The sequence below is a fragment of the Pseudonaja textilis genome, chromosome Z (assembly GCF_049901715.1).
Source record: "Pseudonaja textilis isolate UNSWEBS1 chromosome Z, rPseTex1.2, whole genome shotgun sequence".
NCBI classification, from domain to species: Eukaryota; Metazoa; Chordata; class Lepidosauria; order Squamata; family Elapidae; genus Pseudonaja; species Pseudonaja textilis.
In genome coordinates this window covers 128,312,881-128,330,940 of record NC_142008.1, presented here as the reverse complement: position 1 = coordinate 128,330,940, position 18,060 = coordinate 128,312,881, and the positions used below count along the sequence as shown (strand labels likewise).

Here is an 18,060-nt window from a genome sequence, read left to right as displayed (position 1 = left end):
TCTGATAACAGTACCAAAAGTTAGACATCCTGCATACTACAGCTAGAAGTTAAGAATATGGATAGCCTGGAGGAAATAACATGTATTAGATAACTCCTAGAGAATTAACTAGTCAAGTTTTAGGAATAGAGACGGCTAGAAACCAATAGAACAACAGTTAGATCATTACTAAAATGTTTATTAGATAATATTTCTTATATCCTGCCTCATCCCACCTTCTGCTTTAGTGAAATTGTATAATGCTTTCCTAATTCTATTGTTCAGGGTTCCTAGGCATTTTCTGGCCAGGACCCCTTTTCTTGAAGCGCTTCAATAAAAGGAAACAAAAACTGCACCTCGAGTCTGGAGTTCTTCATCGGCTTCAACACAAGGCTCAGATCCAAATTGGAGACAACACTATGGCTGCCGGTTCCCTTCCCTCCTGGGCAATTCCACTTCTCATTTTCCATGGGAGGGAGGGATAACATGTGGAACTGTGGGGATATTTTTTTCAGGAGTAGAGCAACTCTGATTTCCCACTTCCTGGAAAAGAGAAAAATAAAAACACCTTTGGAGATCTGGGGGCCCTTAGAAAACCAGTATTACCTGGCCAGGATCCTCTCTGGGCTGAAGGCGCCTTGTGGGAAAGGCCTGGAGTCATTTGCATACCTTGCAACCCAGGGTGTCCATGGAGAGAGAGCACCTCTCACTTGGCTTGCCCCGCCGTGTGAAAGGAAAGCCTTCATGCTGCTGTCCTGGGTCCAGGCTGAGATTTCCCGAGAACAGCCTGTGCTGGGTGGACTGACGCATCTCATAGGAGGTTGGGTTATTATTTTGGTAATAAATAAATTATTATTACTTTTTTAATAACCAAACCTAGTTGTCAGAGTAATAACAATTTCCCACGAAAGGATCTGTGTAAGATCTCTACTCAGGCAAGCAAAACACTGCAGCATCCCTGAGCAGCAAAAGGAGGAAACGGACAATCTATACAACATTTTCCAATCAAATTGATTTCCACACAACTTCATCAAAGTTGCCCAGAGACATCTTGTAGGGGAGATGCATGGCATACAAACTTAATAACTAAATAAAAATTTAAAAAGTGCCTGACCACTCAACCCGATATAGCATAACTAACACAAGCTATAAAAAGGATACATCACGGTAACAAAAACATCTCAGAAACCCCCAGCAGACCTTTACAAGCAAATGGAATCATTGCGGCACATAAACCAACTAAAGTCCTCCAAAATATCCTAAGCCAACCAAGAGACCCAGCAGCCCCAGAAGAAAAAACAATGTAATGACCGCAATAGTCGCTACAAGAACAAACAGACAGAAAACCAACAGGATGCATCCCCTGGCACCAATTAGCAGTCAGAACACACGATGAAAACTTTAATTTTGCAAAGTATGGACAGATTTAACTATAGTTTCCAATGGGAAATTTTGATCATCTTAGGCCCAGCCAGATCCAAAAACCCTAGCTAATTCCTTGAAGCCTGGCACGCTGACAAATTGGCCATCAATGGGCAGATAGATGTCAACAACATTTACATACTGCAAAAGAGACAACCAACAAGGGGAAAAAAAGGAACAAAAAGACCAAAACACCTTTCCACCAGCAAACAACACCCACATGAGCATAGATTAACACCAATATTAATATCAGACTTACACTCAAGAGGTCAGCAAATTCCTGTCAAACAAGAGGTGGCATTCTGCAGGTTCTAACCAGTTCTGGAGAACCAGTAATGGAAATTTTGGGTAGCTCGGAGAACCAGCAAATACCACCTCTGACTGGCCCCACCCCCATCTATTCTCTGCCCCCTGAGTCCCAGCTGATCGGTTGGGTCTTCTTTTGTTGCCCTGCACAGAATGAAGATTTTACAGTATCCTTCCCCTGCCATGCCCACCAAGCCATGCCCACCAAGCCACACCATCCCACCTCTGCCAACAGTCCAACCAAAAATCTCAAAGACTATTATAACACTGACAGAACAAGCCTATTCTGTCCTCATGGTCTTTATACTGAGGGAGCCCAGATAAGCACCATCCCTTTACTTGTCTTGGGAATTTGAAAAGATCACCATCCTTTTACTATTCTGTTCTTCATAATTACTGACTGAATGTATAAGGGCAGATAGATAACTCCACAAAGCATCCATACGAAGTCTTTTTATTGGTTCATCAGGCATCCTCAATATAACTTACAGTTACATCAAGATTCATCTCAATGTCCAACTCTTTGCATAGCTGACTTTCTGGTGTAAAAGGATTGTGATCTTTCATCCCATAATAGTGGAGCAAAGGGGAGAGATGCCAGCATGCTGCTGGGGTCTGAGCAAGAGAGAAGGAACCTCCCCCAACCCACCAAGGGTCAATTCAGTGACCAATCAGGATTACAGATGTGGCCACATGACATGGACTACATTTCCCAGGTTACCTTAACTACATTTTCCATGATGCATTCCCTTAAGGGGACAGCTCTCAATTCCTAACTATCTCAATTCCTATTACCTATAAACTGTCTGGACAGCACAAAGCCATTCCCACCAGCACTGATGATGGGCAATGAAACATCTCACCCAAACAAACCCAATAACAGAAAGAACTTTAACTGGAGGTATTTGTTATAAGTCCAGTGTGCCTTAGAATCATTATAGTTGTTAGAAAACAGAAGACAATGGGTTGAAACAATTACTTGGCATTGAAGAAAGATTTGATTACATACATTGGAAAATAGCAGCGTTTAACGTTTTAATTATTGAATCAGATCAAAAAAAGAATTATTCACCTTTAACATTCTGATCAACTATAGTCATTGTAATAGAGGTAAAACTAAATAAAAATGTTCAAGAATTGACTTTATATTACGTCTACTTCCTTGAAATACTGTTTAGCATTTTTGAACATTACTTGGGTTTCTACTCATCCTACCCAAGTACAGGCAGTCCTCTACTTACAACCACAATTCAGCCCAAAACTTCTCTTTGAGACATTTGTTAAATGAGGTTTGTTCCATTTTATGATTTTTCTGCCACAGTTTTAAAATGAATCACTGCAGTTGTTAAATTAGTAACACCGTTGTTAAGTGAATCTGGTTTGCCCATTGATTTTGCTTATCAGAAGGTCCCAAAAGTTGATCACATGACCCTGGGGCACTACAACCATCATAAATATGAGTCAGATGCCAAATTTCTAAATTTTGATCATGTTACCATGGCTATGCTGCAACAATCACACGTGTGAAAAATGGTTATATTTCAATTTTTTTGATGCTGTTGTAATTTCAAACAGTCATTAAACAAAGCATTGTAAGTTGAGGACTACCTATAATTAGGGAGCCACTGCTGAGGGTCCTCATCTACCAGAAGCTACATGGGAGGGGGTCAAACAAGGACTGTTTAGAAAATGTTGGTCTCTGGAGCTGTCTTGAGTAAATTCATTTTCCAGGGGGCGGGAGGGAAGAAATTCCATTAATAAATAAACAACCCTAACCTAGATATTACTGTGCTGTCAACTGGGCAATCTGGTTTTATAAAAGGACAATATTATCACATTATTAGTTGACATTTTAGGTAAGCACTCCGAAAAATCAGTACCAGCAATAGCTGCTATTTATATTATTGTGATACAAACCAGTGTGTCTCAATCTCAACAAGTTGCAATATTTATATTACTTATCTATGTATTTGTATCCCACCTTTATTATTTTTACAAATAAGGCAGTGAACATATCCAGCACATCTTCCTCCTTCTATTTTCCTCACAACAACAATCTTGTGCAGTTGGGATGGGCTGAGAGTGACTGGCCTAAAGTCACCCAGCTGGTTTTCATGGTTAAGGCAGGACTTGAACTCAGTCTCCCACTTTCTAGCCTTGAACCTAAACAGTATAAGGCATAAAAAGAGTTTTGGAGCAACCTTTTGCTAGGTACAGATTTCCTTTTTTTAATTAAGTGGAATGCAATGTGTTATTATAATACATTGCAATATAATAGCCCATTGTAATCTATAGGGTTGCAAATGGGATTATTGCTTCATTTATTTATATGCTTTGTGCAACTCATCAAAGATAACTTTTATCTTTTCATTTCATAATGGGACTACTGGCCTTATTTTATCATGCCAATTTTATATAAAATGGTGGGAGGTCAACATAAATTGTAGTTATATGTGATGATACAATATACAACATCTTATTGACCAATATGTATTAATCAATGTGTATTAATACCCTGATAAATTGACAAATCTGAGAGCCGGTTACAGGTTCTTGTTCTTTTTGGAAGCTGGCTTTGATAAATGAAGAACCAGAACTAATTTGCAGCTCATCTGTCTGGAATCCGCACTGTATATCGGACATTAATACAATTGAGTGAGTCCAGAAGTATTTCATGAGAAGAGTACTATACTCCTCTGCTTGCAACAGAATACCCTATATCACAGACTTGAAATTTTGGGCTTGGACAATCTTGAACTATGCCGCCTATGGTTGGACTTAAGCGTAGTACACAAAATTATCTACTACAATGTCCTACCAGTCAATGATTACATCAGCTTCAACCGCAACAATACAAGAGCACACAACAGATACAAACTAACTACTCCAAACTTGATTGCAGAAAGTACGACTTCAGCAACAGAGTGGACAATGCCTGGAATCCACTACCTGACTCTGTAGCTACATTCTCAAACCCCAAATCCTTTAACCTCAAACTATCCATTATTGACCTCACCCCATTCCTAAGAGGTCTGTAAGGGGAGTGCATAAGTGCACCATCGTGCCTCCCGTCCCTGTCCTAATGTCCCCACTTATTCGTACCTATTTTCTGTATTCTTACTCATGTTTATACTTATACCTATTATCTTGTAAGCAATTGAGAAATCAAATAAATAAATAAATATAACTAAATAAATAAACAAATAAGCTTCCCCTGGTGTGGAACCCAGGCTGGAAATAAGGGACAATCGTATCAATAAGTTGGTATATGCTACTAGAAAGTAATTGTTCCAGAGGTTTATAGCAAACTTATACACTAGGACAAACTTACATACTGGGACAGGGGTATCAAACTGGATTTCTTCGAGGGGTGGATCAATATTGTAGTTGTCTACTGTGGGCTGGCATGGGGAGTGGTGACGGGACTGATGGCAGATGGGATGAACGCCTCCTACACCAGTCCATTGGCCAAAATGGGGCCTGTTTTTGGCTTGGAAGGCCCCCCTACATCCCATTTTAGCTGGCAGAGTGCTGCAGGAGGCCATCCAGTCTGAAAACAGGGCACAAGTAGCCCTGCTGTGCCCTGTTTTTGCTAGCAAAGGCACCGCATACCAGTCCTCTACTATTTCCAGGCCGGCCCTGTGGGCTAGATCCTTGTGTTTGACATCCCTGCGCTAGGATATTTTTTTTAAAAAAAAATAATTCATAGGCGAATAAGGGTGTTGGATATTTTGAACCAGCATTTTACCGGTAATGAGCTGTCTACAACTGTGGAACAGCAACTGTTGAAGAAAAAAACAACAACTCCAGAACTCTTCTTCCTTGAGAGGTCCTTGGTATTCTCTGAGCTTGGTTGTTTTATTGCAGACATTTCATTATCCAAATGAGGTTACATCATCAGTGCAACTGTAGTGTTATTTAATTTCGGTAATGAAATGTCTGCAACAAAACAACCAAGCTCAGAGAGCACCAAGGAAAGAATCGGAATCGGAATCGGAATAGAATAGAATAGAATAGAATAGAATAGAATAGAATAGAATAGAATAGAATAGAATAGAACAGGAGTAGAGTAGAGTAGAGTAGAGTAGAGAAGAGAAGAGAAGAGAAGAGAAGAGAAGAGAAGAGAAGAGAAGAGAAGAGAAGAATATTTTTAATTGGCCAAGTGTGAATGGACACACAATGAATTTGTCTCTGGTGCAGAAGCTCTCCATGTACATAAAAGCAACAAGTCATAAATCATGATCATAATCATAAAATACAATCATCATAAATTATAAGATACAACACTCAGTGATAGTCAGAGATAGTAAATAAAAGCAACCCTGAGTTACAAATATTCTCCTTTACTGATACCCTTCTTCCTTCTGTGCCATGCAGTGCAGAGATTTGGGTCTGTCCATTCCTCTATTCAAGCAAGACACATTAAAGTCTCCAAAACTTTTAAGATTCTGCAGATTCTTAAAATTCCCCCACATTCTAAAAGGACACATTTATTTTTCGATACTTTGTTTCTGACAGCTGCAAAAACAGGCAGGGTATGGAGGTAGGCAGATTTCCTCCACGAAGCTGTGCCGTGTAAATTCTTCTGTTGAATTTCTGCCAGTTGTATGAAAAGAAAAGGAAAAAAAGGGTGGAAGGGAGGGGCTGTTCTCATCCTTCCTAATGTAACCGAAGTAAAGTCCTCGTTTCACCCCTCCCCCTTAGGTCCTTTTCTTGGTATCCTTTGGTATCCTAGCAACTGCCCCCAAGATTCTCCCCCGTCCCTCTCTAATTCCCCCCTGCATCATGGGAACTTCAAGGATATGACGTCATCACTGGGTTCCCTCTTATCCTTCGGCATAACCAATTTGCAAGCCGCAGGATTGTTATAACTGCCTGGTGTTTTGCAACTGCTCTTGATTGCGCCTTAGGAAACGAAAAGCAAAAGTGTAAGGATTTCGCAAAATCCATTTTCTAGGATACGAGGGCGGTCTTAAGATGGAAGAGGAGCCTTTAGGAGGGACGGAGGAAAGGGAGGAATCCAGAGACAAAGGTAGGAAGAAAGATCTCATCTAATGAGCCTGAAGCCATTAGAAGAGGAGCGGAGAAAACAGCCAGAAGCTGCTCATTTTAGACGAAATCGTAACTTCTGAAAATAACAGATCAGTTTTAAGAGCACCTATCTTGTTTTTGCAAGGCAAAAACTCCGAGCAGGCTGGTGCAATTTATTAGTATCTTAATCATGCAAGATTATTATTATTATTATTATTATTATTATTATTATTATTATTATTATTATTATTATTATTATTATTATTATTATTATTATTATTATTTAATATGGGACTCTATTCTTCGGGCTGGTTATGTGCAGCTTGAAAACTTGATGCAGTCTTGAAAAAGTCAGGAAAGTGGAAATCAGAATAATATGCATCTCAGTGTTATCTAGGAGGTTTTAAGCTCTATAGTCGACAGGAACTTCAGGAAGGCATTTTGGGGAGTATTGAGAAATGAGGAAATGAAACAATGGAGATGGAAGAGATATTTTAAAACTTGAGTGTTTTAAACAAAGGCGACAGGCAGCAGATTAATTAATTTATAATATATTTTAAATTTATACTCTTGGTGTGGGGTTAGAATTCTTTCTTTATACAGTCTTTGTACCACAGTGGAAGAGCAATTGGCCAGTTAGAAAACCTGAACACAGGAAAACATTTAAGTAGATTGTTTTGTTGCCCAAGGCTCCAGCATGCCTGGAATTGCAAAGATGCAGCTCTTCAAAATTTGCAAATTTTTCTTTTGAAACCTATCCCTGTTGCTGCACTATGCTAAAAAGATTCAGGAATGGTTCTTAGCATCTGCTTGTTTAATTGCTATACTAAGTGCTTTTTTTCCAAGCCCCATAAATTAAATTCTGCAGGCTCAGTGCTCATCTTGCATTCGCTTTCAACCAACCCAATCAACATCTTAAGGCCAGGTGGCAGCTGCCTTCAGCTACAGATGACCTGAATTTCATAGCTCTTGATAGCATGATGCACTGAGCCACAACATGACATGTCAGCCTGGCATGAAATGCAGCAGTTCACTCTGTTGTACAGGCCCCAAAAATTAGATTGGCTAATATAAGATGGTAGCAAAATGATGCCACACACTGACTTCTGTTTACTGTAGAACACGGGTGTCAAACTTGCGGCATCACATTGCAATTGCACGTATTGCAATATTTTTGCCATTCATGGAGCTGGGATGGTCATGGTCTACACATGACACATCCGGCCACCAGTTTGAGATGTACCTTCCGTAATTCTATTTTCTGCTCCTAATGAAGGATTCCTACATTGGATTCTTAGTTACAAGATTCCCTGTCTGACAGTCTGCAGCCTTGTGCTTTCTACAATTGACAAAAAATATGTAGATTTGTAAAAAGATTATGGGAGCAATAGAAGAGAATTGTCGAGCCCAAAATTGACATGTGTAGCCATTTTATTCAGCTCTATATTTTAATCATATATTCCTTTCCTTTCTCTTTACTTGTGTAACGGGGAGGGGTTTGGGGCTGGCCACATTCTTAAAGTGGGAGGAATGAATAGATAGTGAGGATTGTTTTGATTAAATGATTTTCCTTCCCGTGGGAACGGAGACTTTCCCTGCTGAGAACTGGATGTGGAATTTGAAGACATCAAGCATTGTTGATTTCCTTTTATTGAGGAATGTGACTTTTGTGGGTTGTTTCTAATATTAATATTATGTGATGTAATTCCGGTTTGTGTCAGATCCGGAATTACAACAGACTTTGCCAATTTGATGCTTACCTAAATAAAATAAATTTGTTTTGGAAGATGGACTTTGCATATTTCTTTTTGAATTGTTTCATCATTTGGAAACTTGACAAGAATATTTGTAGCCCAGGATTGAACTGTATGGTCCTTTTTTTGAAAATCAAGGTTATTTTTTTATTTTAATCTGCATATACACATCAATATATAAACAGTGTGGCATCTATGCATCATATATTTTAGTGCAAACAAAAATAATAACATTAATCATATCTCTTGATATATATATTTGCATTAAATTATAATCCTTCATTGTCTAATCATTCAATATTTCAATACTTTCTTCTAGTGCCAATCATCATATTATCTAAACATATATGATAATTTCATTATTCAATTTCTTCTTTTATTTTTTATTTTTTAAATTAAAAAACCCTCTCTTTTGGCAAGCATTGTGGTTCCAGGTTTTTACATCTCAATACAAACATGACCATAGTTACTTATTCATCTTATTTATTCAATTCCCTATCACATTATTACTTATTGATATTAAGTTCATTAAGCTTATTTTATCCAATTTCAGTTCATATCTTATTTCATTTTTCTTAGGATAGTCTCATATCTTACTTTACAATATTATCTAAAATTCTTGTCTCATTTCTATATTCATTACCCATATTACCTTTATCTGTCGTATGTGCAATTTTACCAATCCTTATTCTATTAGTTCTAAAACTTCTCCCATTTAGTTGATAATTCGAGCTTACCACCATTCTACTTTAATAATATTTTCCTATCTACTACATATCAGATATACACATGTTTTAAATCAACTTCCGCATAGTATTTTCTCAATCACCTTATAGATCATCTATACATTGCAAAAATATTAGTCTAATCAATTAATTATAGAAACTGATATTAATATTTCCATAATGATTCCCATAGTTTTATACATTGGTGATTATCAATTAACATATAATATTCTTATTGTTAATTCCCATTTCCATATTTATTTCATTAAATTCCATACCTAATACAGGGATAATCCTTAAAAAGAAGAAGAAAAGAGGGGAAAAAACAATATCAGTTCTAATCTTATCTATTTTCAATACTTATTCTTATATATCACAACAGATTACCTTGCGGAATCTCCTTTCCTATCCTTTTTTACCCATTCTCTCTCAGTGGTGGTATTCTACCAGTTTGGCCTGGTTCTGACAAGCTGGTAGTAGCGATGAGCAGCAGAGACTAAAACAGTTCTCTCTGCTGCTCTGCTGTTGAGCCCACCTGCCCATCTGGGCTCCCATCCTCTGAATTTGAAGTGCAGCTGCTTTGCGCGCCACAGAAAAGTGCCACACGGCAGCTGCTGAAGTGACCAGGATCGTGCAGGCTTGCAGGAGGTGAATCAGAATGCCTCTGCACCTGCACCAAGTACGTGTTTGGCGTGCGCGTGCACGCAAAGTGTGTGCACGCGTGCAAAGCAGGGCCCACCAACCCACACCCACCGAACCGGTGTCAAAAATATTTGAATCTCACCACTGTTTCTCACCCTCTTAACAATGTAATTTTTTGTTTCATTCTTGTCTGCTTCCTGTTTCTCTTTATTTTCTGGTCCTTTCTCTTAATTCCCTTTTTTCCCATTATTATTTCCCTCCATTTTTCATTCCAATTATTCATTTTATCCCCCTCCCTCTCTCGATATTTCTTCTATACTTCCTTCTTCTGCTTTTTCCCTTTCCTTTGTTTCATTTTCCAAACCATTCCCCCTTTCATTGTCACATCAAACCACAAATTTTTAATTTTTAATCTTTTTTCGCCCTGCTTAAATGATCGGTGCTCCCCTTGATCTTCAAAACTGGTTTCCTCTTTGTTTAATTCCTCCCCCTTTGGTTCTCTTTGTTCTTCTTCAAGCTGAATCGCCAATTCTAGTTTCTGTAATATATTGCTGCACATTTCCAGACTCATCATTTCCTTCATATCTTATAAATCCAGTCTTATTTCAACAAATAATTCCCTCATTGTGCCTGCTCCTTTTTTCCCCTTCTTCCTTAATAAATGTACCCAATCCAAAAATCCAGTATGTCATTTCAACCAGCATCTTCTGTATTTATTTTCAGCAATCAAAGTTCATAAGTCTTTGTTTCCAGATCTTCTGTTAGGTCCTTTTCCAACTTTTTGCCAAAGTCATCGGATGGTTTTTTCAAGTATCTTTCCCCTTGTAATATTCTGGTATCACTTTTCAGGATTTTTATTTCATTTTATTATAATGGAGTTTCTCTTATTTTCTTTTAAGTTCCAAAGTCCAATTTTTTAAAAAGACCAAGCACTTTTCAAAGAGTCACAGAATTTTTTCCTGTACCATTAGGTGGCGCTCTTAGTTCTGTTTCCACATTACACTCTTTCTTTCACTCTTTCCTTTTTTTATTATATAACTTTTGTTAAATTCACTAGTTTCAATTATTAGCTATTATTTCTTTTCAACACATTCAATTCCAGCATTTACTTATCCCTATTTAGTGCCAAAAGTCCAATAGTTATCCAACTTAATTTCCAAGCCTTTTGTGGTCAAATATTTTCCTCTGAATTTTCTCCTCCAAGTTAATTGGTTGCAACAGTTCAAGCCAATTTTATAAATTTCAATTTCCTTCCCACTCTCTCTGGTTGCTGCCTCTACACACTTTCCTCCTAAATAGTTCTTTGTTTCTTAATTCCTAGGTACCTTAAAGTCCATGTTTTTCGCCTGGTTCACATTCTGCTCACTACTTCACTGTTCCAGCACAGTCTTAGTTTCCCGGACTGCTTCCCATCTTCATGGTGGCCATTTTAGACCACCGCTGCAACTTGTCTCTGGAAGGGGTTTTTCTTGTCAGGGAGGGGAGATGCGGCTCCCCTTAACCCTCCAAGCAATCCCCCCTTTCTTCACCACCCCTCTAGGGCGGTTCAGGTTCCAATCAGGACCCTCCAACAAGTGAGCTCAGAGTGAAACTGCACAATTGCAGATTCCGCTCCGACTCTGACAACGAGCAACCGGAAGTCGAACTGTGTGGTCCTTAAATGCTCTCTGATCTTGGTGTTTTCTTGCAGACATTTAATTACCTACTTAGATAACATCATTGGTGCAGAATAATAGAATAACAGTTAGAAGGGACCTTGGAGTTCTTCTAGTCTAATCCCATGCTCAAGCAGGAAATCTTGTACCATTTCAGACAAATGGTTGTCCAATCTCTGCTTAAAAACCTCCAGCATTGGAGCATTTACAATTTCTGGAGGCAAGTTGTTCCACTGACTAATTGCTCTAGCTGTCAGGAAATTTCTCCTTAGTTCTAGGTTAGTTTTTTTCCTGGATTAGTTTCCATCCATTGCTTCTTGACCTGCCTTCAGGTGCTTTGAAAAATAGATTGACCCACACTTATTTTTGGCAACTCCTCAGATATTGGAACTCTGCTATGAGGATACTGATAATGAAATGAAATTTCATTTATTTTAATGAAATTTGTAATGAATTGTCTGTAAGAAAGCCACCAAGCTCAAAGAGCACCAAGGACTCCACAGATACAACATCCATAATCTTCAGGCATCTGAGCCACTAGCCATACTGGCTGGTGTTATGGAAATGCAGCCAATCATATCTGGGGACAACAGCTTTCTGAAGGTTGTTCTAGCATTCCTTGTGTCTTAAAAAGAGAGGCCTCAGTCTACCCTCCTCCCAAATAGGCCCCTATTTAGGAACACTATGGGATTTGGCCAATGAATACTGGAGTGGAAGATTTGAATGGCAAGCTCCCTGTGTGTCAAGGCAGCAAGTACATCATAGACACCTGTTTTGGATACGAGATTATTTTCCATGCAAAAAATGGCTCCAGTTAGGAGAAAGGGATATCTATATACCGGTAGCCCTTGACTTACAACAGCAAGACAGGTCATTTTATGACCTTTTTGCCGCAGTTGTTAAAGGGATGTGTGCAGTTGTTAAGTGAATCATGCAGTCACTAAGCCAACCTGGCTTCCCCATTGACTTTGCATGTCAGAAGCCAGCTGACAGAGTTATAAATGGGATCACATGACTCCAGGACAGTGCAACTGACATAAATACAGGTAGTCTGACTTACAACAGTTTGTTTAGTGACCGTTCAAAGTTACAATGGCATTAAAAAAGTGACTGATGACCATTTATCACACTTATGACCATGGCAGCATCCCACAGTTACGTGATTTACATTTGGATGCTTGACAACTGACTTACATTTATGATGGTTGCAGTGTCCTGAGGTCGTGTGATCCACTTTTGTGACCTTCTGACAAGGAAAGTCAATGGGGAAGCAGATTCACTTAACAACCATATTATTAATTTAACAACTGCAATGATTCACTTAACAACTTTGATAAGAAGTCATAAAATGGGGCAAAATTCACTTAACAAATTTCTCACTTTGTAACATAAATGTTGGGCTCAATTGTGGTCATAAGTTTAGGACTACCTGTACATGGCAGTTGCCCAGTATCCGAATTTTGATCACGTCACCAGGGGTGGGATTCATTTTTTTAACAGCTGGTTCTGTGAGCGTGGCTTAGGTGGCAAGTGTAGCTTGGTGGTCATGTGACTAGGTGGGCGTGGCCAACTCAACATCACTCATGTCCTTTCTCCTCGCCTGGCCTCCCATGACAGTGGGGATGCTGCAATGGTCATAAGTATAAAAATGGTCATAAGTCACTTTTTCAGTGCCATTGTACCTTTGAATGGTCACTAAATGAATTGTTGTAAGTCAAGGATTACCTGTACAAAAATACAAAAAGCTTCTTTGCTTGCAAAAAGCTGCCCTAAATACTAGTCATTAGATTAAAAATACCTGCAAGCCGGAGTTACAGATGAGGCAGGGTTCCAGATCACCTTGAGGAATTAAAGTAGTTAAAATGCATTGATAACTATCAGCAGCCAACTCTTGCTCATAAAGTGAAACAATCCTTAGATCCATTTGCACCAATTAAATACACCAGCTGGTCTCACCTCACAAGATATCCTCAGGAAATCATCCAAATTTAAGGAAAGGTCACATGCCCCCCACCCCCGAAAGGCAATAAAAAAAATCAGTGCCAAGCTTACATCCTGCCTCTTGGAAGTACACCCCAAAAGGACAGTGCCAGATACCACTAAAGCAATGAAGGAAGACCCCCTCCCCAGATAGGAAAAGAAACTATGAGGCAGGGAAAAATTCAAACACAATACAAATAATTAAATCACAACAGTAGCTATTGCTTGTTGAAGCTGAATAGAGAAAATTATCCCATCAATAAACATAGGATTAAATGTCGCCAAGCACAGAATTAACCTTCACCAAAAACCAGTTTTAGACCAAAACTCAGAAAGGGTTTATAAACTCACGATTGAATGTTTATCTTTCTAGCTGCCTCGCTGAATGTCATTCATCTTGGTTTCCTGTCATTAAAAGCTTTTTTCTGACAGCTTTGCTTCATTATTCAATTATTTCTTCAAAGTGCTGATTGTCCAGGGAAGCATTTTCTCCCAACAGCAGTGTAAAAATCTTAAAACAACCCTTCCCCTTTAAGAAAGTCAAGCCTCAGAAGATCCGGAGATAAGAAGTCTAGGCATTCTGGCAAGAATGTAATAAGGGTGGAAAAAAAACAAAAGGAAATTGCTTCTAACTACCGGTTCTCCGAACTGCTTAGAAAGTTAACAAGGGGTTCTATAGAACTGGTCAGAACCAGTAGAATTCCACCCTTGCACGTGACCATGGGGATGCTGCAATGGTTATTTAGTGTGAAAACTGGTCGTAAGTCACTTTGTTCTGTGCCGTTGTAATTTCGAACAGTTGCTAAATGAATGTTGCAAGTTGAGAACTACCTGTACTCTTTTTTCCTACTCTCTGCAGGTGTTGGGGTTGGAAGTCTTCTTGAGATGGAAGATCCCAAGAAGGAAGCACCAGAAGGAAGGCTAGAGAAGCAGGACCTAGAAGCCACTCTGAGCCTGGAGCAGAGAGCATTAATGCTGGAGAGCCTAGAGAGAGAAGGGAGACCAAGAGGTGTTCTTAATGCAGGTGAGAAAGAGCAGGCAGAGCTTGATGTCCCCAATAGCTATTCAAGAGCTGAGGATTGCCAAAACCAAGCCAAGGTGGAAGACCAGAGGTGGAGAAGCCAGGTGAGAAGACGCCGGACAAAAGAGGTTTCCCAGGATCCGCCAGGTTTCATCAACCTCCTGGGAATTCTGGAACCGCCACCTCCTCTTCTGCCCTCCCCACCCCAGAAGGTGGTGAACAAGCCCTTCCACTGCACGGAGTGTGGAAAGTGTTTCTCGCAGAGCTCCGTGCTCATTGAGCACCAGAGAATTCACACAGGCGAGAGGCCCTTTGTGTGCAATGTGTGCGGAAAACGATTCTCCCAGAGCTCCACCCTGATGGGCCATCAGAGGATCCACACGGGTGAGAAGCCCTTCGCCTGTCCCGAATGCGGACGGGGCTTCAGCCGCAGCTCTGCCCTGACCGAGCACCAACGCACCCACACAGGAGAGACCCCCTTCCCCTGCCGGGAGTGCGGGAAGGCCTTCAGCCGCACCTCCAACCTGGTGAAGCACTTGCGCACCCACTCCGGCGAGAAACCGTACAGCTGCACCCTCTGCGGGAAGCGCTTCTCGCTCAGCTCCAACCTGCTGAAGCATGAGCGCACACACTCGGGGGAAAAGCCCTTCCCCTGCCCACTCTGCGGGAAGCGCTTCAAGAAGAAGACCCACCTTGTCTCACACAACCGCGTCCACACTGGAGAACGTCCCTACCGGTGTGAGGAGTGCGGGAAGTGCTTCTCCCAAAGCTCGTCTCTGATCGAGCACCAGAGGATCCACACTGGGGAAAAACCCTACAAGTGTCCCCAGTGTGGCCGAGGCTTCTATGTCAACTCCAAACTGGTCAAACACCAGAGGATCCATACAGGGGAGAAGCCTTACGCCTGCTCGGCCTGTGGGAAAACTTTCCGATACAAGCAGCAGTTTCCCCGTCACCTGGCCCACGTCCACCCAGGGGAAGAGCAGGTTTCTGTCCTTAACTTGGGGACCAGTGTTAATATGCTACTCTCCTAGGGTGTAACCCCAGGGCCCAGTGGCTAGCCTTTAAGTCCCAGGGGGCTACTCCCAGTCAGAGGCAGAATCGTTGCCAAATATGGTTGATCCCTAGAATAGCATCTTTTGTTGAATGATTCAAGCAATTTCTGAAGTGCTCCAACTTACAAAGATAGTCCTTGATGTAAAACCACTATCGAGCCCAAAATGACTGTTGCTAAGCAAGACAAGTTAAATGAATTTTGCCCCATTTAATGATCTTGCTCACCACAGTTGTTAAGTGAATCACTGCAGTTGGTAAGTTAGTAACACGGTGGTGTCAACTAAAAAAATACTACTTTGGTCTAGTACTTTGGTCTTGCTACAACAGTCGTAATTGTGAAAAATGGTCACAAGTCAATTTTTTCATGTAATAACTTCAAATGGTCACTAGGCACTTTGAATTTTTACTAAATGCATTGTTGTAAGTCGAGGACTACTTGAATGTCCCTGTGAGAGAGGCCATGTCATTTCGGAAGGCTCCCATTATAGCCAGTTTACAATAGTTGGTAAGAGCTAACAACTTGACATCTTATTCCAGGTAGTCCCTGAAGTTACGATGGTGCTGAATAAAAGATGATTAATTACAGCGTTCCCACAGTGATGTGATTACAACTCAGGTTCTTGGCAACAAGCATTTATTTAACATAGTTGCCGTGTTCCCGGTGTTAAAGTGATTGCCATTCTGCAACTTTCCCAGCTGACTGCTGACGAGTAAAATCAATGAGAGAAGACAGATTTGCCAAATGAATGCATAATTTGCATAACAACTCTGGCAAAAATGGTTGTAAAATGGGGAGTGGTCACATAATTCATTTAACAACTACATTGGTTAAAAATAGAAGTTCCAGTCCCAATTATGGTTGTAAGTCAAGGACTACCTATATATTAACTAACACAACATAAGAATCTGTAGAGATTCTCTGTCATCCAACTTGTGGTTGTCCCAAAGGTGCTTTTTCAGGAGGCAACTGGATTTTTGTTTTTTCTTTTGAAGATGTTTCCCTTCTCATCCAAGAAGGTTCTTCAGCTCTGACTGGATAGTGGGGAATGGAAAGATTTATGTTCCTAACAGACAGCTGGTCATTTGCATCCTTTTAGAGGGTCGTTGAGGCCACTTGGAGGTTTATCAGTGTCCTTATGGCTACTTGAGTAGTGCTCCTGGTTCCTATAGTCCGCATTTTTTTTCTCTGGAAATTCATTGCTACCCCCCACACTATTCAAAGAGTGTTCATCCCAAATTGAGAATCGTCTCTTAGCTATACAATTTGGGATGGACACTCTTTCAATGGTGTGGGAGTACTTCAACAACCATTTAAAAGGATGCAAATGAACAGCTGTCTGTAAGGAATGTAAATCCTTCCATTCCCCATTCTGTCAGAGCTGAAGAAGATTCTTGGATGAAAAGTGAAACCTCTTCAAAGAAAAACAAGAAAATCCAGTTGCCTCCTGAAAAAAGCACCTTTCGGACACAACATGGAGCAAGTTTATTTTATCTGGTATATGAAACTCAAAGCTAATTACTTTGCTTAACTTTGTTTTTTTGCTACCATGCAGCTCATGACGTGGAGTTTCAGTTTCCCATCTGCTCTGAGGAAAAGCAAAAGGATTTTCTAAGGATCTTGGGTTTTTTTGTTTATACTCTATAGCCAAGGAAATCATAGTAGAATTTATTTTCTGGATTATTTTCCTTGGGTTTTTTGTGTTTTTTTAATCCGAAGTAAAGGTAAAATTGTACTTTGATGTTTTTTCATTGAGCTAACCACAGTATTATCTAGAAAACATCTATTAACCCTTTAAAGAAGTTTAATGTTGACATTATTCAGATGATATGTTTATGATAACTACAAGAAAACTACAAAATGATTTAAAACTCCATACTGATGCGTCTACCAGTTCTTATTCAAAGGAATTCCTTTCACTGTCAAGACTGTAAAATTCTATCTGAGAACTGAGACATTTTGACTATTGACTGGATTTTAGAATAATTGTAAAAACTTCTAAATGCCCTTTTATCATTATGGAACAGACCTATCTTTTTAGAGGTGTAACTGCTCAGAATTCTAGGATTGCTCACTTTTTCTGTTGATGACTTGTACCGGATTCATTTCAAGCTCTGTGTACCCTCTACTACAAAAACCATGGACAGGAGGAACCATTGTTAGTGGTGACCTATGACATCTTATGAACTCATCTCAAGAAGTGAACAGTCGATGAAGTACTGAACTCCAAAAGTCACATATGAGTGTCTCATTAATTAAGTCATCAGATCATTGACAAATTTGGGTGGTATTTTTTTAGTCAATATTCCTGAATTAGCTTCAGAACTCCATTTGTAAGAGCCAGGATGAAAACAAAATGAATCTGAATGCTATTCTACAGTTAAATAACCCAGAAGCCTATCTGATACACATACCTGTAATTTAGTCGTTTCCACAGAAACTAGTGTTTCAATCACTGAGACTGAATTTCCCCTATCAGATAACATGTTTG

At 39.8% G+C, this 18,060-nt stretch overlaps 1 protein-coding gene across 1 annotated transcript; it reads left to right on the top strand.

Moving 5' to 3' along the window:
* The first annotated feature begins 6,535 nt into the window (after positions 1-6,535).
* LOC113449981 (uncharacterized) lies at positions 6,536-15,874 on the top strand. Its single transcript, XM_026721118.2, has 2 exons — positions 6,536-6,739; positions 14,354-15,874. Exons 1-2 carry the CDS (start codon positions 6,685-6,687, stop codon positions 15,547-15,549), a joined length of 1,251 nt encoding a protein of 416 aa, XP_026576903.2. The 5' UTR covers positions 6,536-6,684; the 3' UTR covers positions 15,550-15,874.
* Positions 15,875-18,060: the final 2,186 nt, after the last annotated feature.